The sequence below is a fragment of the Caretta caretta genome, chromosome 7, assembly GCF_965140235.1.
Source record: "Caretta caretta isolate rCarCar2 chromosome 7, rCarCar1.hap1, whole genome shotgun sequence".
NCBI lineage: Eukaryota > Metazoa > Chordata > Testudines > Cheloniidae > Caretta > Caretta caretta.
Window position 1 is genome coordinate 1914588 of NC_134212.1, and position 19278 is coordinate 1933865.

General features: G+C 46.1%; 1 protein-coding gene and 1 long non-coding RNA gene across 15 annotated transcripts in view; one reads left to right on the forward strand and one right to left on the reverse strand.

The window, feature by feature from the left end:
* Positions 1-1014: 1014 nt before the first annotated feature.
* Positions 1015-5320, reverse strand: LOC142072666 (uncharacterized). The gene is made up of 2 exons (XR_012669174.1): positions 2155-5320; positions 1015-1257 (listed from the first exon to the last, which is right to left on the reverse strand). It is a non-coding gene; the product is annotated as an uncharacterized LOC142072666 (long non-coding RNA).
* Positions 5321-6743: 1423 nt separating this feature from the next.
* PXK (PX domain containing serine/threonine kinase like) overlaps positions 6744-19278 on the forward strand; it is a 59927-nt gene continuing 47392 nt past the window's right edge. For 4 of the 14 annotated variants that reach the window (XM_048859350.2, XM_048859363.2, XM_048859355.2 and 1 more), the window contains exon 1: positions 7859-8025. In XM_048859350.2, the coding sequence (XP_048715307.1) occupies positions 7924-8025 (102 nt within the window). In that variant the 5' untranslated portion in view covers positions 7859-7923. Of the gene's footprint in view, positions 6762-7857; positions 8026-19278 lie in introns of those variants that run through there. The other 10 variants (XM_048859352.2, XM_048859353.2, XM_048859359.2 and 7 more) reach the window with 4 other exon arrangements.

Consider the following 19278-nt stretch of genomic DNA (forward strand, 5'->3'; position numbering starts at 1 on the left):
AATAACATAACTGCTAGCCAGAGCTGAGGGGAGAGACGAACAAAGCAAACATCCATTCTTGGGCTTTGGACTCCGTGTGAGCTTGTTGGACCAAGGGAACAACAACTGCCAGAATCAAGAGCTTTCTACTGACCAAGCCTACGTCCTACTGTACAAATCTGGGGTCTGTCATCTTGAGTGTAGCAGCTGTCTTCTGTGAGGATGTGGCAACCTTTAGACTTGTCCCATAAAGGGCTTTGTAGATCAAAATTACAGTAGATTTTTTTAAGCACAATAATACGTCAATCTAGCTTTCCAAGCTGAAGCAAATCTTTGATCTACGCTTCTGAGTTTTAAATCTAAAACTCAGAAGAATGGTCATGTTTAAACAGCACAGTTCTGTGTTCAAATGGCAATAGACTGAAAAATTGGTGACTGCAAAATGTGGTAGTTTAAGGACAGCAAGAACCCTTAATGTACATCTGGTTCTTTTAAAAGTTTTTAAAGGCATCCAAGACCTTTTAAACTGCACCCTACAGACAATATTGTGAACAAGGTAAAAGTAAGAGGTAGCTGCACAATCAGAGACTATATAAGATGAAATAAGAAGTAAAATAAGTGTTTGTTTGTGGGCAAGTGTTGTCAGTTTAATTTCTTGACTTTTAAGCAGATCTCTGTAAACTGCTGTTGATACAACTAAAAAGAAAATGGCAGGAAGCAGGGTCCCTAGAAGGAAGACTTTTTCACTGTTCAGCAGCTAGAGAAAAAGCAGATATGTTGGCTGTGAAACTTGCTGCTGAGTTAATAGTGTAAAGAAGTCAAATCTCAAACCCCACTGATTATTCTCTTACGATAGCTCAGACTTTTTAAAACTTCTCTATAACACACTTTTATTTTTGTCTTGTGACAGATTGTCATCTCTGGTGATCTGTTTGAAAACAAGAGACAAATTAAAAAGAGAAGAGGGCTCATCAACCAGCTGGTAGTTCTTCCTGTGTGCTACACCCAAGCAATAATTAGCACTCTACATCAGCATTGTTTTGCATCAGATCCTTTTAATAGCTCTTTCAGCTTCTGGGTAGGGCTCATATACATAAGCATATTCTGAGACTGCTTAAAATAAAATTGGTAGCTGATAATGTTGACATTGAAGCTTGTAACTGATGCTGTAGCATACCATCACATTCAGCTCCTCCAACTCCTTTCATCATGGTGGTCTTGCTTCAGAGCTTACGGGAATCTGAGGGCACCGACAACAATTACAACTCACCGTCTCTGCTGTGGAGAAGAGCTTAAAAATTAGGCTTTCAACAATAATACCTTAAAAACCTAACTTTTAAGTGTAGCCTAAGGCTTACTTATTTCAATCATACAAATAAGCTGTGCTTAAAAGTTAATTCAACATAGTTACAGCAGTCAGGGTGTGTGAAAATGCACGCCCTTGACTGACAGAGCTATGTCAACCGAACCCTCAGTGTAAATGCAGCTATGTTGATGGAAGAACACTTTTGCTGATGTAGCTGACTTTGTTCAGAAAGGTGATGTTCCTAAACGCATGGAAAAAACCCTTCCATTGGTGTAGGCTGCATTTACGCTATGGGGTTATGACACCTTAACTACATGGACATAGCTACGCCAATGTAGTCTCTGTAGTATAGATACAGACTATGCTCTGGAAAACCAGTGCAGACTAAAAATCATTTATATTATGGGCTTGTTGGGAGGAAATACTGCCAGAGCTCCAAGGCCTTTAAAAGTAAATGAAAATCCAGATTAATTACAGTACATAGGGGTCAGAGGAACAGCCGTGTTAGTCTGTATTCGACTCTGTGTGTCAGGACAGTGGGGTGGGAGGAGGTATTGTTTCATATTCTCTGTGTGTCAGGACAGTGGGGTGGGAGGAGGTATTGTTTCATATTCTCTGTGTGTCAGGACAGTGGGGTGGGAGGAGGTATTGTTTCATATTCTCTGTGTGTATATAAAGTCTGCTGCAGTTTCCACGGTATACATCTGATGAAGTGAGCTGTAGCTCACGAAAGCTCATGCTCAAATAAATTGGTTAGTCTCTAAGGTGCCACAAGTACTCCTTTTCTTTTTGCGAGTACATAGGGGGAGGCCTTAAAGAACTCCCAACAGGAGAATACAGAGAAAGCACTACTTTCATTGTTGCGTTACCTGACACCAGAGACGCTGAAAGAATTCTGGTGGTAGCTCCAGACAGAAGTCTGATCTACAAAGGCTTCTGATAGTCCCAGACCTCCGCTAGGCAATACTGTTGCTATGGAAAGAATTTACGGTAATTCAGACAGACTTCACACGTAAGGCTATGTTCTGCAAAAGTGGAAGATCTGTACAATTGAGGGTCCTGTGTTATTTCAAAGATGTTCTTTTGGCAAACAAACAAACTGGGGAAAATCAAACTAAACAACTGATGGCAAAGTTGAGTTCAAATTGGCTCTTTCATTCCTTATGGAGTAGCTGTATGAAGTCTTGTGTTTTAAAAAAAGAGTTGCCTGTTTTTCTCTGTCATTGAGACCATAACTTCTGTGACAGCTCAATGTGCAAATGCTCTAATTTTCTTATGGCCCTGTGAGTGAACCATTATTAAACGTCCATATAATCCAACGTAGTGCCAGACCGTTTGTATTCCCTTAATCAGTGTTTGTACTTTAGCAAAGTGATTTATTTCTGACAAATACTGACTTATCTTATTTCTCAGGTAGGTGGATAATGACATGTATCAGGATCACAGAATAACAGGACTGGAAGGGACCTCAAGAGGTCACCTAGTTCAGTCCCCTGCACTAGTGGCAGGACTAAGTATTATCTACAGCATCCTTGACAGGTGTTTGTCTCACCTGCTCTTAAACTCCAATGATGAAGATTCCACAACCTCCCTAGGCAATTTATTCCAGTGCTTAACCACCCTGACAGGTAGGAAGTTTTTCCTAATGTCCAACCTAAACCTCCCTTGCTGCAATTTAAGCCCATTGCTTCTTGTCCTATCCTCAGAGGTTAAGAATAAAAAATTTTCTTCCTCCTCCTTGTAACAACCTTTTACATAGTTGAAAACTGTTATGTCCCCTCTCAGTCTTCTCTTTTCCAGACTAAACAAACCCAGTTTTTTCAATCTTCCCTTACAGTCCTGTTCTCTGGACCTTCAATAATTTTTGTCGCTCTTCTCTGGACTCTCTCCAATTTGTCCACATCCTTCCTGAAATGTGGTGCCCAGAACTGGACACAATACTCCAGTTGAGGCCTAATCAGCACAGAGTAGAGCAAAAGAATTACTTCTCGTGTCTTGCTTACAACACTCCTGCTAATACATCTCAGAAGGATGTTTGCTTTCTTTGAGGTCCACATCTACTAATGTTTTACTCCACATGCTCATTACACTCATTCTATAACAGTGAAATTCATCTCTGTGCAGAGGGACAGAACAAGACCTGTGCACGTCTAAGCCTTGTTTTTAAGGTCTTATGTGGGACTCAAGTGGTGCATAGGTCTTGGCCTGACCAGCTGTATAGGACTGAATTTACTGTATATGCATAAAGAGATCTTCCTCTGAGTATATTAGAGATGTTCAATAATTTTATTCTTCTTTCCTACTTCTGACTCTATGTTCCTCTACCATGCTCACCCATGCCAAAAAATACCCCAACACATCCCAAAGTAGTGGATGAGCTGTTTTGATAGTGGATTCATGAGAGCTCCTGGACCGTTCCCCCCTCCCCCCTCAAGAATTCAGATGACTTGTGTGTAAACATTACTGTTATCCTCTAGCCATGATTATTTCACCTATTTCAGTGACAAGTAAACACCAATGGCAAAGGACAACTGCTATAAGTTTAACCCGCAGCCGTGCTGAGGGGAAGGATGCTGATACACACTGCGTGATTAATTAGCAGGATTTCCTCACATGATCGACTTCATCACTTCCAGTTGGTATTGATGCAATAGGCTATTTCCCAAATGTCCTCACTACCTTTGCCCTTTGTAACTTTGTATATAGTGCTGATCACAATCAGCCTCTATGCTAAGCTGAGGAGAGTAAATTATTGGTCTAGAGATGGGGTTTGAAGGTATTAATAAGTAAAATGCATATTGTCTTACAAAAGCTAATTGTAAACAAACAAATGACACTCAATGGTGGAATCTGTCTATTAGAACTGGAGGGAGGTGGGTTAGGGAAGGTATCAATAGAGGGCCTGTTTGTCTTCAGCCTTGTTTCTTGCCGATTGTCCATAGTGTTTAGGTAGCCTTTTACACCCATGTCATGCAGGTATAAATGACTAGGCAAGGTGCAAAGTAGTGGAGAATCAGGTCCTTAAGGTTTTCTCTATCAGAGATTAATTTATGTTGCTAAACATTGTTTTCTCATCCTAAATTGATTGAAATGTGCCTTGGGTCCAGACCCACCAAGTCTTTGGTTGGTTACTAGTGGTGCTAAGCAAGGTTTCAAACAGATTAGGCTTTTGGGGAGTAAAAAAACAACTGAGCCTGAAGCATTCTAGCCTCCATTGCTTCTTTGCCGGCATGATTAGCGATGCTGCCATGAACCTTTAAAAATTACCTACCAGCACTGGTGCAATGGAGAGTGTCAGGAGAAGAACTACCAGCCCTTCTCCTCAGCTGGTGAATTTTATATAGTTTGCTGGCCAAAAGTCCTCCGTCCCTGCCCATTATGCTATCTATGCTTTCCATAGTATCTCCCACCTCCTTGGAAATACATTTATTCACAATTAATGTAATTCATTTTGGTGACTATCACCAACCTCAGAATGTTTTTTATTTTTCACTGTATAAATGCTTCTCCCCAGGCAGTTTAGCAAAATCCCCATGATGGTCACATATTCTGAAGGATAGATTGTCCAGATATGTTTGTGTATATTGTGAAGCGAATGGTGTTTTGTCCTTACCAAGCCGCACTGTAATGCAAAGGTAAACAAAATGAGTTTAACAAAGGAACGAGGGCTGTAATCTGGCTCCTCAAAACTGGAGGAGGTTGGATGGGGGCAGGTGGGGGTGGACAAAGCCTTTTGTGTATTCAGCGTGATCTCATCTCAGGGGAAATGTTGAAGTTGCTTCATCTCTGCGGCAGGGGGTTTAGCCTGGCCACTCCTGCCACAGAACCAGCACTGACTGCCCATGACGTTCAGTTTCTTTTCCTCCGTTTGAGGCGCTTCATTTGGTTTCTTTTCTATTATCACCTTGGGCCTAACACAGCCAGTTGCTGAGCCTCCTTAACTCCCAGTGAGGAGTCAAGTACACTCAGGACCTCTCAGGATCAGGCCTTCTCTGTATAACCTTGGGGAAGATTTTCAAAGGCACCCAACTCCAATTTTCCTTTTGACTTTAATTCCTTTTCCTTCTGCCTCCCTTGGTGTGCAATTCTGTGTCCATTTGTTATCATGGGTCAAGTTGCGGGGGGGGGGGGGGGTTGTTGGGTCAGAGTGGTGGCATTGGAACAGTTTTTATAGTGGGGGTGGGTGAAAGCCGTTGAACAAAACTGTAAACCCTGGATATGTTGGAAACCACTTCAAGCTAGGCAGTGCTGCTGCACCCCCAGCATTCCTAGTTCCAGCACCCCTGGCTGACAAACAGTGGGTAGTAGTTTGGGGCAGTTACCAAATCTAAATCCAGATGTTGATCGCCATAAACTGTAGGGAGTCTGGGAGCAAAACAGGTGTCTCTGAAGCTAGGGTAATGGAGGGCCCTGGGCATGGGATGAAGTGGGCTTGTTCCCTGTGGATCTGGGGTTATAAATAGCAGGAAGAGAGGGGACCATTGTTGGGGTCAAGTTGGACAATGGGAGAGAGTAGGAAGGGAGCAGTGCTGCTTCAAATCATAGCATGGTGGTGATTATTCTAAGACTATGAAGAATGCAATAACTCTACAGCCACACCTATTCATTGGGTTTTAAATTAGATTGCAAACTCTTGGGAAGATGGATGGATCATATCCCTCACTGTGTTTGTACAGTGCCTGGCAGAATGGGGTCGCAATCCTAAGTGGAACTTTTGAATGCCACTGAAATCAAATAATAAATCATTTTGATGCAGCACCCTACCTAAGGTGGGGTAGTTCAGTTTGGAGCTTTAAACCTTTATAAGAAATCTCACTGCGATGGCAAAAACCAAAACTCAGAATATAAACTCTGAGTGCAGTTTGGATTTTTTTGTGGTAGTTTGATTAAAAATAATTTGTTACAGAAAGAATAAATAGAATTGAAAACCCCCCTCCCACCCCTTCTAGCAACTTCTCCCTGGATTGTCGCTTTTCTTTGTACCCCTTTTGCAAAAAATCTCCAACATTTTGGGACCTGTCCTTTCTCACAGAGTTGCTCCTCGTGCAGATTCCTACAAAAGCAGTTCTACACAAGTAAATGACCTCAATAGCGTTAAGGCGGAATAACTTACCAAATGCATGGACTGGGTGCCAGCTAGGTCTGCTGACCTGTTGCTCTCCTAGCAGGAGATCAGTGCTCAGGCCCTGGGGTAGAGTGCAAGCTGTTTGCAATTGGGTACATACTGTGTGGCTGGGTGTGGTGGGGTCCCTGAGGTGAGCCCCCCTGGGCTGTGCTGGGTCCCCTGGCTGGGTGTGGGGGGGAGGGGGCGGGCCTGGCTGTGGTGGGTGTCCTGGCAGGCTGTGGGGTGGGGGCGAGGTGAGCGCCCCCCCCCCGGCTGTCAGTTTCCTGGCTGGGTGTGGTGGGGCAGGGGGACCGGGATCAGCGTGGGCCCTGGGCTGTCAGTCTCCTGGCTCGGTGTGGTGGGGAGGCTGAGGTAAGCACCCCCCCGGGCTACGGTGGGGCCCCTGAGGAGAGCCTCCTCCCCCGGGGCTGGCGCCCCCCCCCGGACTGGGGGTCGCGGGGGGGGGCGGGGTCCGGGTGAGCGGCCCCCCCGGGCTGGGTGTCGCGGGGGGGGTCCGGGCGAGCGGCCCCCCGGGCTGAGTGTCGAGGGGGGGTCCGGGCGAGCGGCCCCCCGGGGCTGGGTGTCGCGGGGGGGGTCCGGGCGAGCGGCCCCCCGGGGCTGGGTGTCGCGGGGGGGTCCGGGTGAGCGGCCCCCCCGGGCTGGGTGTCGCGGGGGGGGTCCGGGCGAGCGGCCCCCCGGGCTGAGTGTCGAGGGGGGGTCCGGGTGAGCGGCCCCCCGGGGCTGGGTGTCGCGGGGGGGGGTCCGGGCGAGCGGCCCCCCCGGGCTGGGTGTCGCGGGGGGGGTCCGGGCGAGCGGCCCCCCGGGCTGGGTGTCGAGGGGGGGTCCGGGCGAGCGGCCCCCCGGGCTGGGTGTCGCGGGGGGGGGGTCCGGGCGAGCGGCCCCCCGGGCTGGGTGTCGCGGGGGGGGGTCCGGGCGAGCGGCCCCCCGGGCTGGGTGTCGAGGGGGGGTCCGGGCGAGCGGCCCCCCGGGCTGGGTGTCGAGGGGGGGTCCGGGCGAGCGGCCCCCCGGGCTGGGTGTCGCGGGGGGGTCCGGGCGAGCGGCCCCCCCGGGCTGGGTGTCGCGGGGGGGTCCGGGTGAGCGGCCCCCCCGGGCTGGGTGTCGCGGGGGGGGTCCGGGCGAGCGGCCCCCCGGGCTGGGTGTCGAGGGGGGGTCCGGGCGAGCGGCCCCCCCGGGCTGGGTGTCGCGGGGGGGGTCCGGGCGAGCGGCCCCCCGGGCTGGGTGTCGCGGGGGGGGTCCGGGCGAGCGGCCCCCCGGGCTGGGTGTCGAGGGGGGGTCCGGGCGAGCGGCCCCCCCGGGCTGGGTGCCGGCTCTGGTGGCCTGACGGCAGTTCCGGGAAACGCGGCCGGGCTGCGCGCGGGGCGGGCGGCCTCGGGCTTTAAGACCCGGCGGCGCCCGGCGCCTCCCCCGTGTTGACAGCGGCGGGCGCGGCGCGAGCGCTGCTGCGCGAGGCAGGTCGGCGGCGCGGGCTCGGCGCTCGGCTCCCGGCTCCCGGCGCGGCGCGGCCCGGCCCGGCATGGCCTTCCTGGAGAAGCCGCCGGCGGGCAAGGTGCTGCTGGACGACACGGTGCCGCTGACAGCCGGGATCGAGGCGAGCCAGAGCCTGCACTCGCACACGGTGAGCGCCGGGCCGTGTGTGTGTGTGTGTGTGTCGGGGGGGAGCTGGGGTGTGGGGGTGTTTGTGTGGGGGGGGTGCATTGGGGGGGAGCTGGGATAGGGGGAGTGTCGGGGAGGGAGCCGGGGTGGGATGTGTGTGTGTGTGTGTGTTGGGGGGGAGCCGGGGTGGGGTGTGTGTGTGGGGGGGAGGGGTGTGTCGGGGGGGGAGCCGGGGTGGGGTGTGTGTGTGGGGGGGAGGGGTGTGTCGGGGGGGGAGCCGGGGTGGGGTGTGTGTGTGGGGGGGAGGGGTGTGTCGGGGGGGGAGCCGGGGTGGGGTGTGTGTGTGGGGGGGAGGGGTGTGTCGGGGGGGGAGCCGGGGTGGGATGTGTGTGTGGGGGGGAGGGGTGTGTCGGGGGGGGAGCCGGGGTGGGATGTGTGTGTGGGGGGGAGGGGTGTGTCGGGGGGGGAGCCGGGGTGGGATATGTGTGTGGGGGGGAGGGGTGTGTCGGGGGGGGGAGCCGGGGTGGGATGTGTGTGTGGGGGGGAGGGGTGTGTCGGGGGGGGGAGCCGGGGTGGGATATGTGTGTGGGGGGGGAGGGGTGTGTCGGGGGGGGGAGCCGGGGTGGGATGTATGTGTGGAGGGGTGTGTGTGTCAGGGTGGGGAGCCGGGGGTGTGTCGGGGGGAGCCCTGTGGGTGGGGGGAGGGAGTTTGAGACCTGGGGTATTAGGGTTGGGTGGGAAGAAGCCCCAGGGCAGCTCGCTGGGTTGCTCTGATGGCTCTGTCGCTGGGTTTTGTCTCCTGGCTTTATACAGTGAGTCCCGTGCTGTGCAGCCCCTTCCCTTCTTCTTTGCTTGATGGATCTGCTCTATGCCATGTGCCATAACTGTACTTCTTGTTACTGTTGGTTACCTGTATTGTGCTGGTCAATAACGTCACAATGCAAATGCACCCTCTTCTTTGGGCTTGTACACACTACCGCTTGTGTCGGTACAACTGGTGTCACTCCGGTGGGAATAAGCCACCCCCCTGAGCAATGTAAGTTACAACGACTTAAGCAGGGGTGTGGGCAGCACTCTGGCAGACATAGCTACTGCCTCTCACTGAGGTGGTTGTTATGGCGATGGGAGAGAGCTCTGTCCCATTGGCACATCTTCACCAGATGCACGACCCTGTCACAGCTGCACCAACGTAGCTGTGTCACTGTAGCACTTCTAGTGTAGACTAGCCCTTACCCAGACCATCTCCCGCTGTGTCTGCACAGTTATGCCTGCTTACTCTAGTGCCAAAGTAAGATTTTAACATTTCTTTGCTTACGTTAGCCTGGCTGATCCATCTCAATGATGGGAGTGGAGCTGGATTCTAATGTAAGTGACAACATAGGGTTAAATTCTGCCCACACTTCCATCTGTGCAACTCCAGTGAAGACAATGAGGCTGCGCAGGTGTAACTGAGGGCAGAATGTAGCACTCAGATTATGACAAGGGGTGATTATGATGCTTCGCCAGAAAGAACCCAGTTTGACTTTCAGGTGCCAGGCTCATTTTCCTGTGATGTATTTACACCTGACACCATTTTCTTAAAAACTGAGCAGACTTTGTCTGGGGTCACTGATACCCAAGAACAACAGAATTCCATAATGCTATTTTTATAGGCCCTTTCTGGGAGTATAACTGCACTTTTAAAAACTGTGTTTACCATGGTATTATCAAGCAGTACCAAGGTACAGAATCAGAGAAAAGGAGACCTGTAATCACGTTTCAGAGCTTTACCCACTTAGCAGGGAATGGGGTTGTAAGAGATAAGGCCAGGTGTACTTCCACAGCAGCAGGTGCATTGGTAAGAGACTTTGTTTTGAACATTAAGGGGTGTGTCCTTCAGCCTCACTCATTGTTTAGGGGCATGCATATCATGACAGCAGGCTTCTGACTTATTCCTTGTGTCTGGTGAATGTTGTAACATGAAAGATGGTAGAGGTAGATAGTGCTATATTTATAGTTAATAAGCATGCTATGCCATCAAAATTGTAACAGTACAAATAATCTGTGCTTCTGCAATGCTTTCTGTTCGAGGATCTCAGATTAGTAGTTTAATGAACTAACTTTTGTAAAACAATCTCCCTCTGAACACAGGCTTCTAAAACTATGAGGAATCTTTTAGAAGGCATCAGTGAGTTTAGAAGTTGTGACTAGTGGTTTACAAGCCCAGGGCTCTACATTCTGAGCTGTGGTCAAACTTGTATTATAACCAAAGCTATGTTAGGCATACTTTCTGACAAACCCTTTACCTGTGTCTTAATAAACTGAGATGTGTAACTGTGTTTAGTTATTGAGTGATTATCGTATATAATTTGTTTCCCTGTGCTACCAAGCCAGATTCTAGTTTCATTGTGAGTGGTTTCCCCCTCCCCCCGTTTAACTGTTTTCAACACCATTTATTACAATCACTTACAAGTACAAAGATAACAATAGGTTTTTGTGTCTTTTGGTTTGTTGGTTTTTTTGGTTGATTCTCTAGCAGGAATTGACTTAAAAAAAAACGCGAAGAGTTCTGTTGTACAGAAAGCACTTAAAAGCAGTTTTCTATCCCAAATACTCTGTGTGATGCGACTTCCATGTGTGGGATTTCAGTAGCAAGTATTGTGACCCTTTGATCATTTGTCTTTGTACTTCCGTGTTGTTAATTCACACTGAGGAAGATTCTAATAGTAATTAATTCTGCTCTTCACCAGAAATGCACAAAAGATCAGAATGCAGTAGCACTGTGCTTTTGATTTAAAAGTCGTTTCGGGTGCATGTATTTCTAATAGCTTTTATGGCAGAAGGACTGTCGTTAAGAATTAAAATAAAATGGTATTGAGGTGTACATAGCACAGATAGTTTACATAGAGGCAGCGTGGGGTAATGGTTAAAACAAAATAGCAGGCACCCCAGCAGTCTGGATTTCCTATTTGACGTAAAGCTACTTCCCTGTCATCTCGCATATCTGACCTTATCCCCTCATTTCTGAGCTGGGAAACTGGGTGAGAGCAGGAAGTAACTGATATATAGCGCATCTGATTTGAACTTCTGTGGGGAAAATAAATTATAGTAACAGATCCCAAGTGTAGCGGTAGGATTCCCTCCCAGAAGAGGCACTTGCCAAGACATCTTGGGGGGAGGAATAGTTTCATTTTACTGTATTCCTGACATAATGAAGACACAGGGTGGTGGTGATGTTTTATTAATAGGAAGACTGAATGAAATAGGAAGACTAAATGAAAACCCCTTCAGGCTTTCAAAGGAAAGGCCCCAAAAGGAAGAAATCCTGGCTATAAATGTGTTTATCCTGTACAAATACATGGAGAGCAGAAGCTTCATAAATTAGCATTGCCCTATAGCAGATACGAAAAGGGGACTACAAATAAACCTGTTGTTCATTTGCCAGTGATATATTCTATCCATAATTTAAGGGGATGTGGCCATGTTAAAAATAATATTAACAGTTAAAATCCTTATCTGTGATACTGATAGCATCTAAGATTATTAAAGCAGAAAATGTGAAAAATCTGATTTTTTTTTTTTAAATCTTGCATATGTGTTGGTTTGAACAATGAAAATAGATTGTTTCCTCTTTTGAATCTGAAACTACTAAGTCGCCTAGTGCTATGTCGTCATAGGTGGGCCGCAAACGCTGCGGGGATTGCTTAAAAACTTTCCATTGGATTTATCAAAAATGAAACACCCTCTTCCATAGCTCTTACAAACCAAGATCTGAGTCCAGATTTGATTTAATGTAATTTAATATGACATCCAGGCTAGGAATACTCTGTAAAGTTGTTATAGGCTCCAGAAATAGTCAGAGTTTTGAATAAACCAGTGACTACAAGATAAGGGGGACGAATTGCAGGGGAAAAAAATCTCTAAACATGGTAAAATACGAAATTCAAGACAAAAATTAGTGATGGGGATACTTAAAATGGACTATTCTAGTGGATTAGCCTGCTTCTTATTCAAATTAGGTCAAATACAACAGTTTGGATAGTATGACATTAAAATATTGGGGAAATGTAAATTTAATGTCATTGAATAAAATTCTACATTTGGCAGCAGACTGATTCCTATTTCTTGTAGATGAGGAGGAAACTTCAGCATGAATAACCCACTACATATGTTTGCATTAGTCAGAAACCGAAGAGGGAATGAAATTGGTATTTGAAATATCGGACAAAAGTTTGCAGTTCATGGTAATAAATGTAACTCTCTCACTTGACAGAGAACACACACAAACCTCTTAAACTTGTACCAAGTGTTATTGTCTGTCAGAAAAATAGCTATAAAATCACTATAGAAATGACTCACTCAGCAGACTGGCTCACCGTGTATCATAGAGTAGATGCAGTTCAGTGTCAGGTAGCACTGTGGAGCCAGTACGTATGTCGGGTTCCGTTCAGCTTCATGCTGCAGCAACAAAACTGTTGGCTGACTTTTGATTTTTGAATCTTTATTGCTAGTGAAGACTGAGGAGACAGCCCCTGTCTCTCAAACAAAAACAAACCAAAAAAGAGCTTGTTTCGGCCCCCCTCCCAAGTTTCTACACTGAAACAAAATCACAGTACATCTATGTGTAAATTGTTTGGCTTGTGGACTGATAGCACTTGATCTGGAAGTCACTAAGTAAGTCACTAAGTATATGGAACACCATGATCTAATTTTTAGAGAGCTCTTTTTCTGATTAAACACAATGTAAAAATTCTGGGGTTTTTTAGCATGTATAATTGGACATAGCTAATTCCGTGTCTCGATATTTACCATGTACATACGCTTTAATTTTGAACATCATAGCAATTATATTTCATATACATTTCAATGGCACTTCATATCACCCTCTGGGTATAAGGCCTGATCCTGCAACTGGATTTGATTTCATCAGGGCTTTTTAAATTCTATTCTGTATAGGTTCTTATACCACTCTCATCACTGTAGTATCTGAGTCTCTTCTAATAGTGCATTAAACAGTGTGACTAACATGTCACATAGCTTCCTGTGAGCATAGTGGTCCAGTTGCAAGATCTGCTCTTAGCAAGTCCGAAAATACTTGTGTACCAAGAGTGGATCTCATTTCTGTAGCAGGCAAAAATCTTCCTGTCCTTTTAATTTCCTTTCAGTTGGAGCAGAATGGTGTCCAATGTGTTTTAAGGTAAAATACTTGTAAAAGAGGCCTAATAATAAGATACCATGTTCTGATAGCAGAGGCCTTTTCGGCAGAAAGGCTTTAATGTGTTTCAGCTATTTAGACATTGAGTGTTTTTACGTGTCCATCTGTAGATGAGAACTTGTTTCTATAATTTGCTTTTTAAGCCTTAAATGGAAAACTAGTCTCTTTCATGATATTCTCTACAGATCCCTGCTGCAGTAGTTGCATGCCTGGACCTGCGAGCTGCAGAACTATTTAAAGTAGTAAAACCATTAGGGGGTGTGTATGCATGTCCTCTCTGGAATAAATTCTTTCCCTGCTTGGTGTATTGTACGTTGAAATTACAACAGTGAAGTGGAATTTGCCATTCCATTAGTCTGCTGCCTTAAGGTAGCCCAGAAGCTAAAAGCTGAGATAATTCCTTAAAATATATTTTGAAAGCTTTTCTTTGATTAACAATTAATGGGAACACTGTTTTTAAAGATGTAATCATCCCTTTAGTTCATTTTAATGATTCAGATTTTTTAAATCTCTCTCTAGATCTTTATGTAGTTACAAAATCAGACTACATTTTTCTAAAGCTATAACTTTAGGAAGGGAGAGAATCTCGGTTGTTTAGAAACAGTTGTAGATCCTTGTGCCATTAATTTGGAATGAATTCAGCCTCTTCTCTAGCATTTTCCTTTGCTTTGAAACACACAATGGAATCAGCATTAAAGGTGACCATTAACTAAAAAAACTAAGTTGTGTGTGTTTTGAAGAAAACCTCAAACGCAGCCCAACGTAGTTTTGTAAAGTATGGTCAGAGCTTAAAAGACAGGATACCTGACTGTTGAACACACAGCTTATTTTAGTGATATCAGCATGAAGGTTTCTAATAGCACTGCTAATCATTATTATTGGTATTACTATAGCACCCAGAGGTCCCAGTGAGGATGGCAGCCAAATTATGTTGGCTGCTGTACACTCAAAGGAAGAGTCCCTGACCTGAGAGTCTACAGTGTACTTGAACTGTAACTGTTGTATACAGTCTCCGGGATCAATTCTGCAAAGTGCTGAGTTTGTCACTATGCCACTGAAGTCTGTAGGAGTCCAAGGTGCTTGGCATCTTGCCAGATTCTGTATGATCCTGTTCTAAGCATATCCTTTACAGATGTCCTCTAATAAAATTCAAAACACTTTGCATTAAGGCAAGAGAACTAGCCTGTTTGGGAAGAGGGACAGCACCTTTTCTCTACTCTTTCCAAAGTGGTTTCCTTGTTCAGTAAATTTCAGTGAATTTCAACGTGCGTCTCTAATTTTCTTCTGCTGTGGTCTTATTTTTATAAATGTATGGAATGGTGCGTACATTACAATAATAAAGATACAGCTGACGTGAGCTGCATTGTTTACACTGCAGGTAGGCATCAGTATCTTAGATGAAGTGAAAAGAAAAGGAGTACTTGTAGCACCTTAGAGACTAACCAATTTATTTGAGCATGAGCTTTCGTGAGCTACAGCTCACTTCATCAGATGCATACCGTGGAAACTGCAGCAGACTTTATATATACACAGAGAATATGAAACAATACCTCCTCCCACCCCACTGTCCTGCTGGTAATAGCTTATCTAAAGTGATCATCAGGTGGGCCATTTCCAGCACAAATCCAGGTTTTCTCACCCTCCACCCCCCCACACAAATTCACTCTCCTGCTGGTGCTAGCCCATCCAAAGTGACAACTCTTTACATAATCAAGTCGGGCTATTTCCTGCATAAATCCAGGTTTTCTCACATCCCCCCCCATCCCCATACACACACAAACTCACTCTCCTGCTGGTAATAGCTCATCTAAACTGACCACTCTCCAAGTTTAAATCCAAGTTAAACCAGAACATCTGGGGGGTGGGGGGGGGTTAGGAAAAAACAAGAGGAAACAGGCTACCTTGCATAATGACTTAGCCACTCCCAGTCTCTATTTAAGCCTAAATTAATAGTATCCAATTTGCAAATGAATTCCAATTCAGCAGTTTCTCGCTGGAGTCTGGATTTGAAGTTTTTTTGTTTTAAGATAGCGACCTTCATGTCTGTGATTGCGTGACCAGAGAGATTGAAGTGTTCTCCGACTGGTTTATGAATGTTATAATTCTTGACATCTGATTTATGTCCATTTATTCTTTTACGTAGAGACTGTCCAGTTTGACCAATGTACATGGCAGAGGGGCATTGCTGGCACATGATGGCATATATCACATTGGTGGATGTGCAGGTGAACGAGCCTCTGATAGTGTGGCTGATGTTATTAGGCCCTGTGATGGTGTCCCCTGAATAGATATGTGGGCACAATTGGCAACGGGCTTTGTTGCAAGGATAAGTTCCTGGGTTAGTGGTTCTGTTGTGTGGTATGTGGTTGTTGGTGAGTATTTGCTTCAGGTTGCGGGGCTGTCTGTAGGCAAGGACTGGCCTGTCTCCCAAGATTTGTGAGAGTGTTGGGTCATCCTTTAGGATAGGTTGTAGATCCTTAATAATGCGTTGGAGGGGTTTTAGTTGGGGGCTGAAGGTGACCGCTAGTGGCGTTCTGTTATTTTCTTTGTTAGGCCTGTCCTGTAGTAGGTAACTTCTGGGAACTCTTCTGGCTCTATCAATCTGTTTCTTTACTTCTGCAGGTGGGTATTGTAGTTGTAAGAAAGCTTGACAGAGATCTTGTAGGTGTTTGTCTCTGACTGAGGGGTTGGAGCAAATGCGGTTGTATCGCAGAGCTTGGCTGTAGACGATGGATCGTGTGGTGTGGTCGGGGTGAAAGCTGGAGGCATGCAGGTAGGAATAGCGGTCAGTAGGTTTCCGGTATAGGGTGGTGTTTATGTGGCCATTGTTTATTAGCACTGTAGTGTCCAGGAAGTGGATCTCTTGTGTGGACTGGACCAGGCTGAGGTTGGTGGTGGGATGGAAATTGTTGAAATCATGGTGGAATTCCTCAAGGGCTTCTTTTCCATGGGTCCAGATGATGAAGATGTCATCAATATAGCGCAAGTAGAGTAGGGGCTTTAGGGGACGAGAGCTGAGGAAGCGTTGTTCTAAATCAGCCATAAAAATGTTGGCATACTGTGGGGCCATGCGGGTACCCATAGCAGTGCCGCTGATCTGAAGGTATACATTGTCCCCAAATGTGAAATAGTTATGGGTAAGGACAAAGTCACAAAGTTCAGCCACCAGGTTAGCCGTGACATTATCGGGGATAGTGTTCTTGACGGCTTGTAGTCCATCTTTGTGTGGAATGTTGGTGTAGAGGGCTTCTACATCCATAGTAGCCAGGATGGTGTTATCAGGAAGATCACCGATGGATTGAAGTTTCCTCAGGAAGTCAGTGGTGTCTCGAAGGTAGCTGGGAGTGCTGGTAGCGTAGGGCCTGAGGAGGGAGTCTACATAGCCAGACAATCCTGCTGTCAGGGTGCCAATGCCTGAGATGATGGGGCACCCAGGATTTCCAGGTTTATGGATCTTGGGTAGTAGATAGAATATCCCAGGTCGGGGTTCCAGGGGTGTGTCTGTGCGGATTTGATCTTGTGCTTTTTCAGGAAGTTTCTTGAGCAAATGCTGTAGTTGCTTTTGGTAACTCTCAGTGGGATCATAGGGTAATGGCTTGTAGAAACTCGTGTTGGAGAGCTGCCGAGCAGCCTCTTGTTCATATTCCGACCTATTCATGATGACAACAGCACCTCCTTTGTCAGCCTTTTTGATTATGATGTCAGAGTTGTTTCTGAGGCTGTGGATGGCATTGCGTTCCGCATGGCTGAGGTTATGGGGCAAGTGATGCTGCTTTTCCACAATTTCAGCCCGTGCACGTCGGCGGAAGCACTCTATGTAGAAGTCCAGTCTGCTGTTTCGACCTTCAGGAGGAGTCCATCTAGAATCCCTCTTTCTGTAGTGTTGGTAGGGAGACCTCTGTGGATTAGTATGTTGTTCAGAGTTATTTTGGAAATATTCCTTGAGTCGGAGATGTCGAAAATAGGATTCTAGGTCACCACAGAACTGTATCATGTTCGTGGGGGTGGAGGGGCAGAAGGAGAGGCCCCGAGATAGAACAGCTGCTTCTGCTGGGCTGAGAGTATAGTTGGATAGGTTAACAATGAAGTGATTTAATGATTAGATGAAGTGGTTTAATGATGAATTGTGTAATAGTAATCATACTTTGCCCCTTATTAAAGGAGGACCCAGGGGTCTAAGCAGCTCTCATGATTACAATGCTACTTTCCATACTAGAAGATTTCTCAAATAAGCATTTAAAAGGGGCTTTTTAGAACCCTTTATTAAAAATAGTCTCTATCCAGTGTTCTTAAACTAGTATTTTGTTGATGGTTCTTGCTTAATTAGGTTTCCAGTTTTGAGCATTAAAAAGCTGGAAGCTAGAAAAGCCTTTTTGTGCCTCTGATAAGCTTTTGGCATGAACTGAAGATGACCTGGATTTCCATACTTTTGTCAGCTTTTCAAACCTCCTTGGTATTAAACAGATGAGGAGCGAGGAACCTGTGAAGCAGCCTCCCTTTTTTTGAGTCAGAAGTTACTGAATAGTGAGTTCATTGTGGGGATATTTCTGTCTGACCCGGTGGAATCAGTGGATTGTGGGAGAGCTGATTGCAGTGGAAGAGGAGGCCTGATGATAAAAAAGTAGCTGGATGGGGCAAGGGGCTGTGTAAGATAATTGTGATTTTTGGATCCGAATCAATCTTCTAAGGAATTTTACTGTGGTGATGGGGATAGTGTGTTGGAAGGGAGATAAGGGAAGCTGTGGGATGAAGCTGTGCTGTTGGTATTTTATTCAGGAAAGAGCAGTATTGTATTGAAAGCAATTTTATATTTTCCCAAGCAGTAATCAAATGGAAGCTGTGCCTCCATTCTGCCTGCCTGAGAACATTCCTTAGTAGTACAGTGAGAAGGTCAGTCGCTGTGTAAACAGTGAGTAGTAGGGGAGATTGGGCAATAACTCCACTTCCTTTAAAATACTAGTAAAGATGAATGACCAAACATCAGGAATCATCTTTCCCTTACATTCTTTCAGAGAAACAGCTAATGTTCCTCAGAGACTTGCTGAATAAGTGGTTACTACTTTTCCTGTCTGTGTGTACATATAAAGCAGTCTCTTCCCACTTCCTAAGGTACAGATTAGAAATCAGGAAATGGAAAAACCCAACTGTTAGCTGTGAATTAGGCATTTCAAGTGTCTGCTTAATTAATCTCTGTTACACTGGTGTAAGTCAGGGTTAACTTTGTTGCCTTTCATTGTACCTGGGTTGGGGATCAGGGCTCTTCTTTGGCTTTGGGGAAAGATAACTGTAATATAATTACAGGTTTCAGAGGAACAGCCGTGTTAGTCTGTATTCGCAAAAAGAAAAGGAGTACTTGTGGCACCTTAGAGACTAACCAATTTATTTGAGCATGAGCTTTCGTGAGCTACAGCTCACTTCATCAGATGTTTACCGTGGAAACTGCAGCAGACTTTATATACACACAGAGAATATGAAACAATACCTCCTCCCACCCCACTGTCCTGCTGGTAATAGCTTATCTAAAGTGATCATCAGGTGGGCCATTTCCAGCACAAATCCAGGTTTTCTCACCCTCCACCCCCCCACACAAATTCACTCTCCTGCTGGTGCCCATCCAAAGTGACAACTCTTTACATAGTCAAGTCGGGCTATTTCCTGCATAGATCCAGGTTTTCTCACATCCCCCCCACCCCCATACACACACAAACTCACTCTCCTGCTGGTAATAGCTCATCTAAACTGACCACTCTCCAAGTTTAAATCCAAGTTAAACCAGAACATCTGGGGGGTGGGGGTGGGGGTAGGAAAAAACAAGAGGAAACAGGCTACCTTGCATAATGACTTAGCCACTCCCAGTCTCTATTTAAGCCTAAACTAATAGTATCCAATTTGCAAATGAATTCCAATTCAGCAGTTTCTCGCTGGAGTCTGGATTTGAAGTTTTTTTGTTTTAAGATAGCAACCTTCATGTCTGTGATTGCGTGACCAGAGAGATTGAAGTGTTCTCCGACTGGTTTATGAATGTTATAATTCTTGACATCTGATTTATGTCCATTTATTCTTTTACGTAGAGACTGTCCA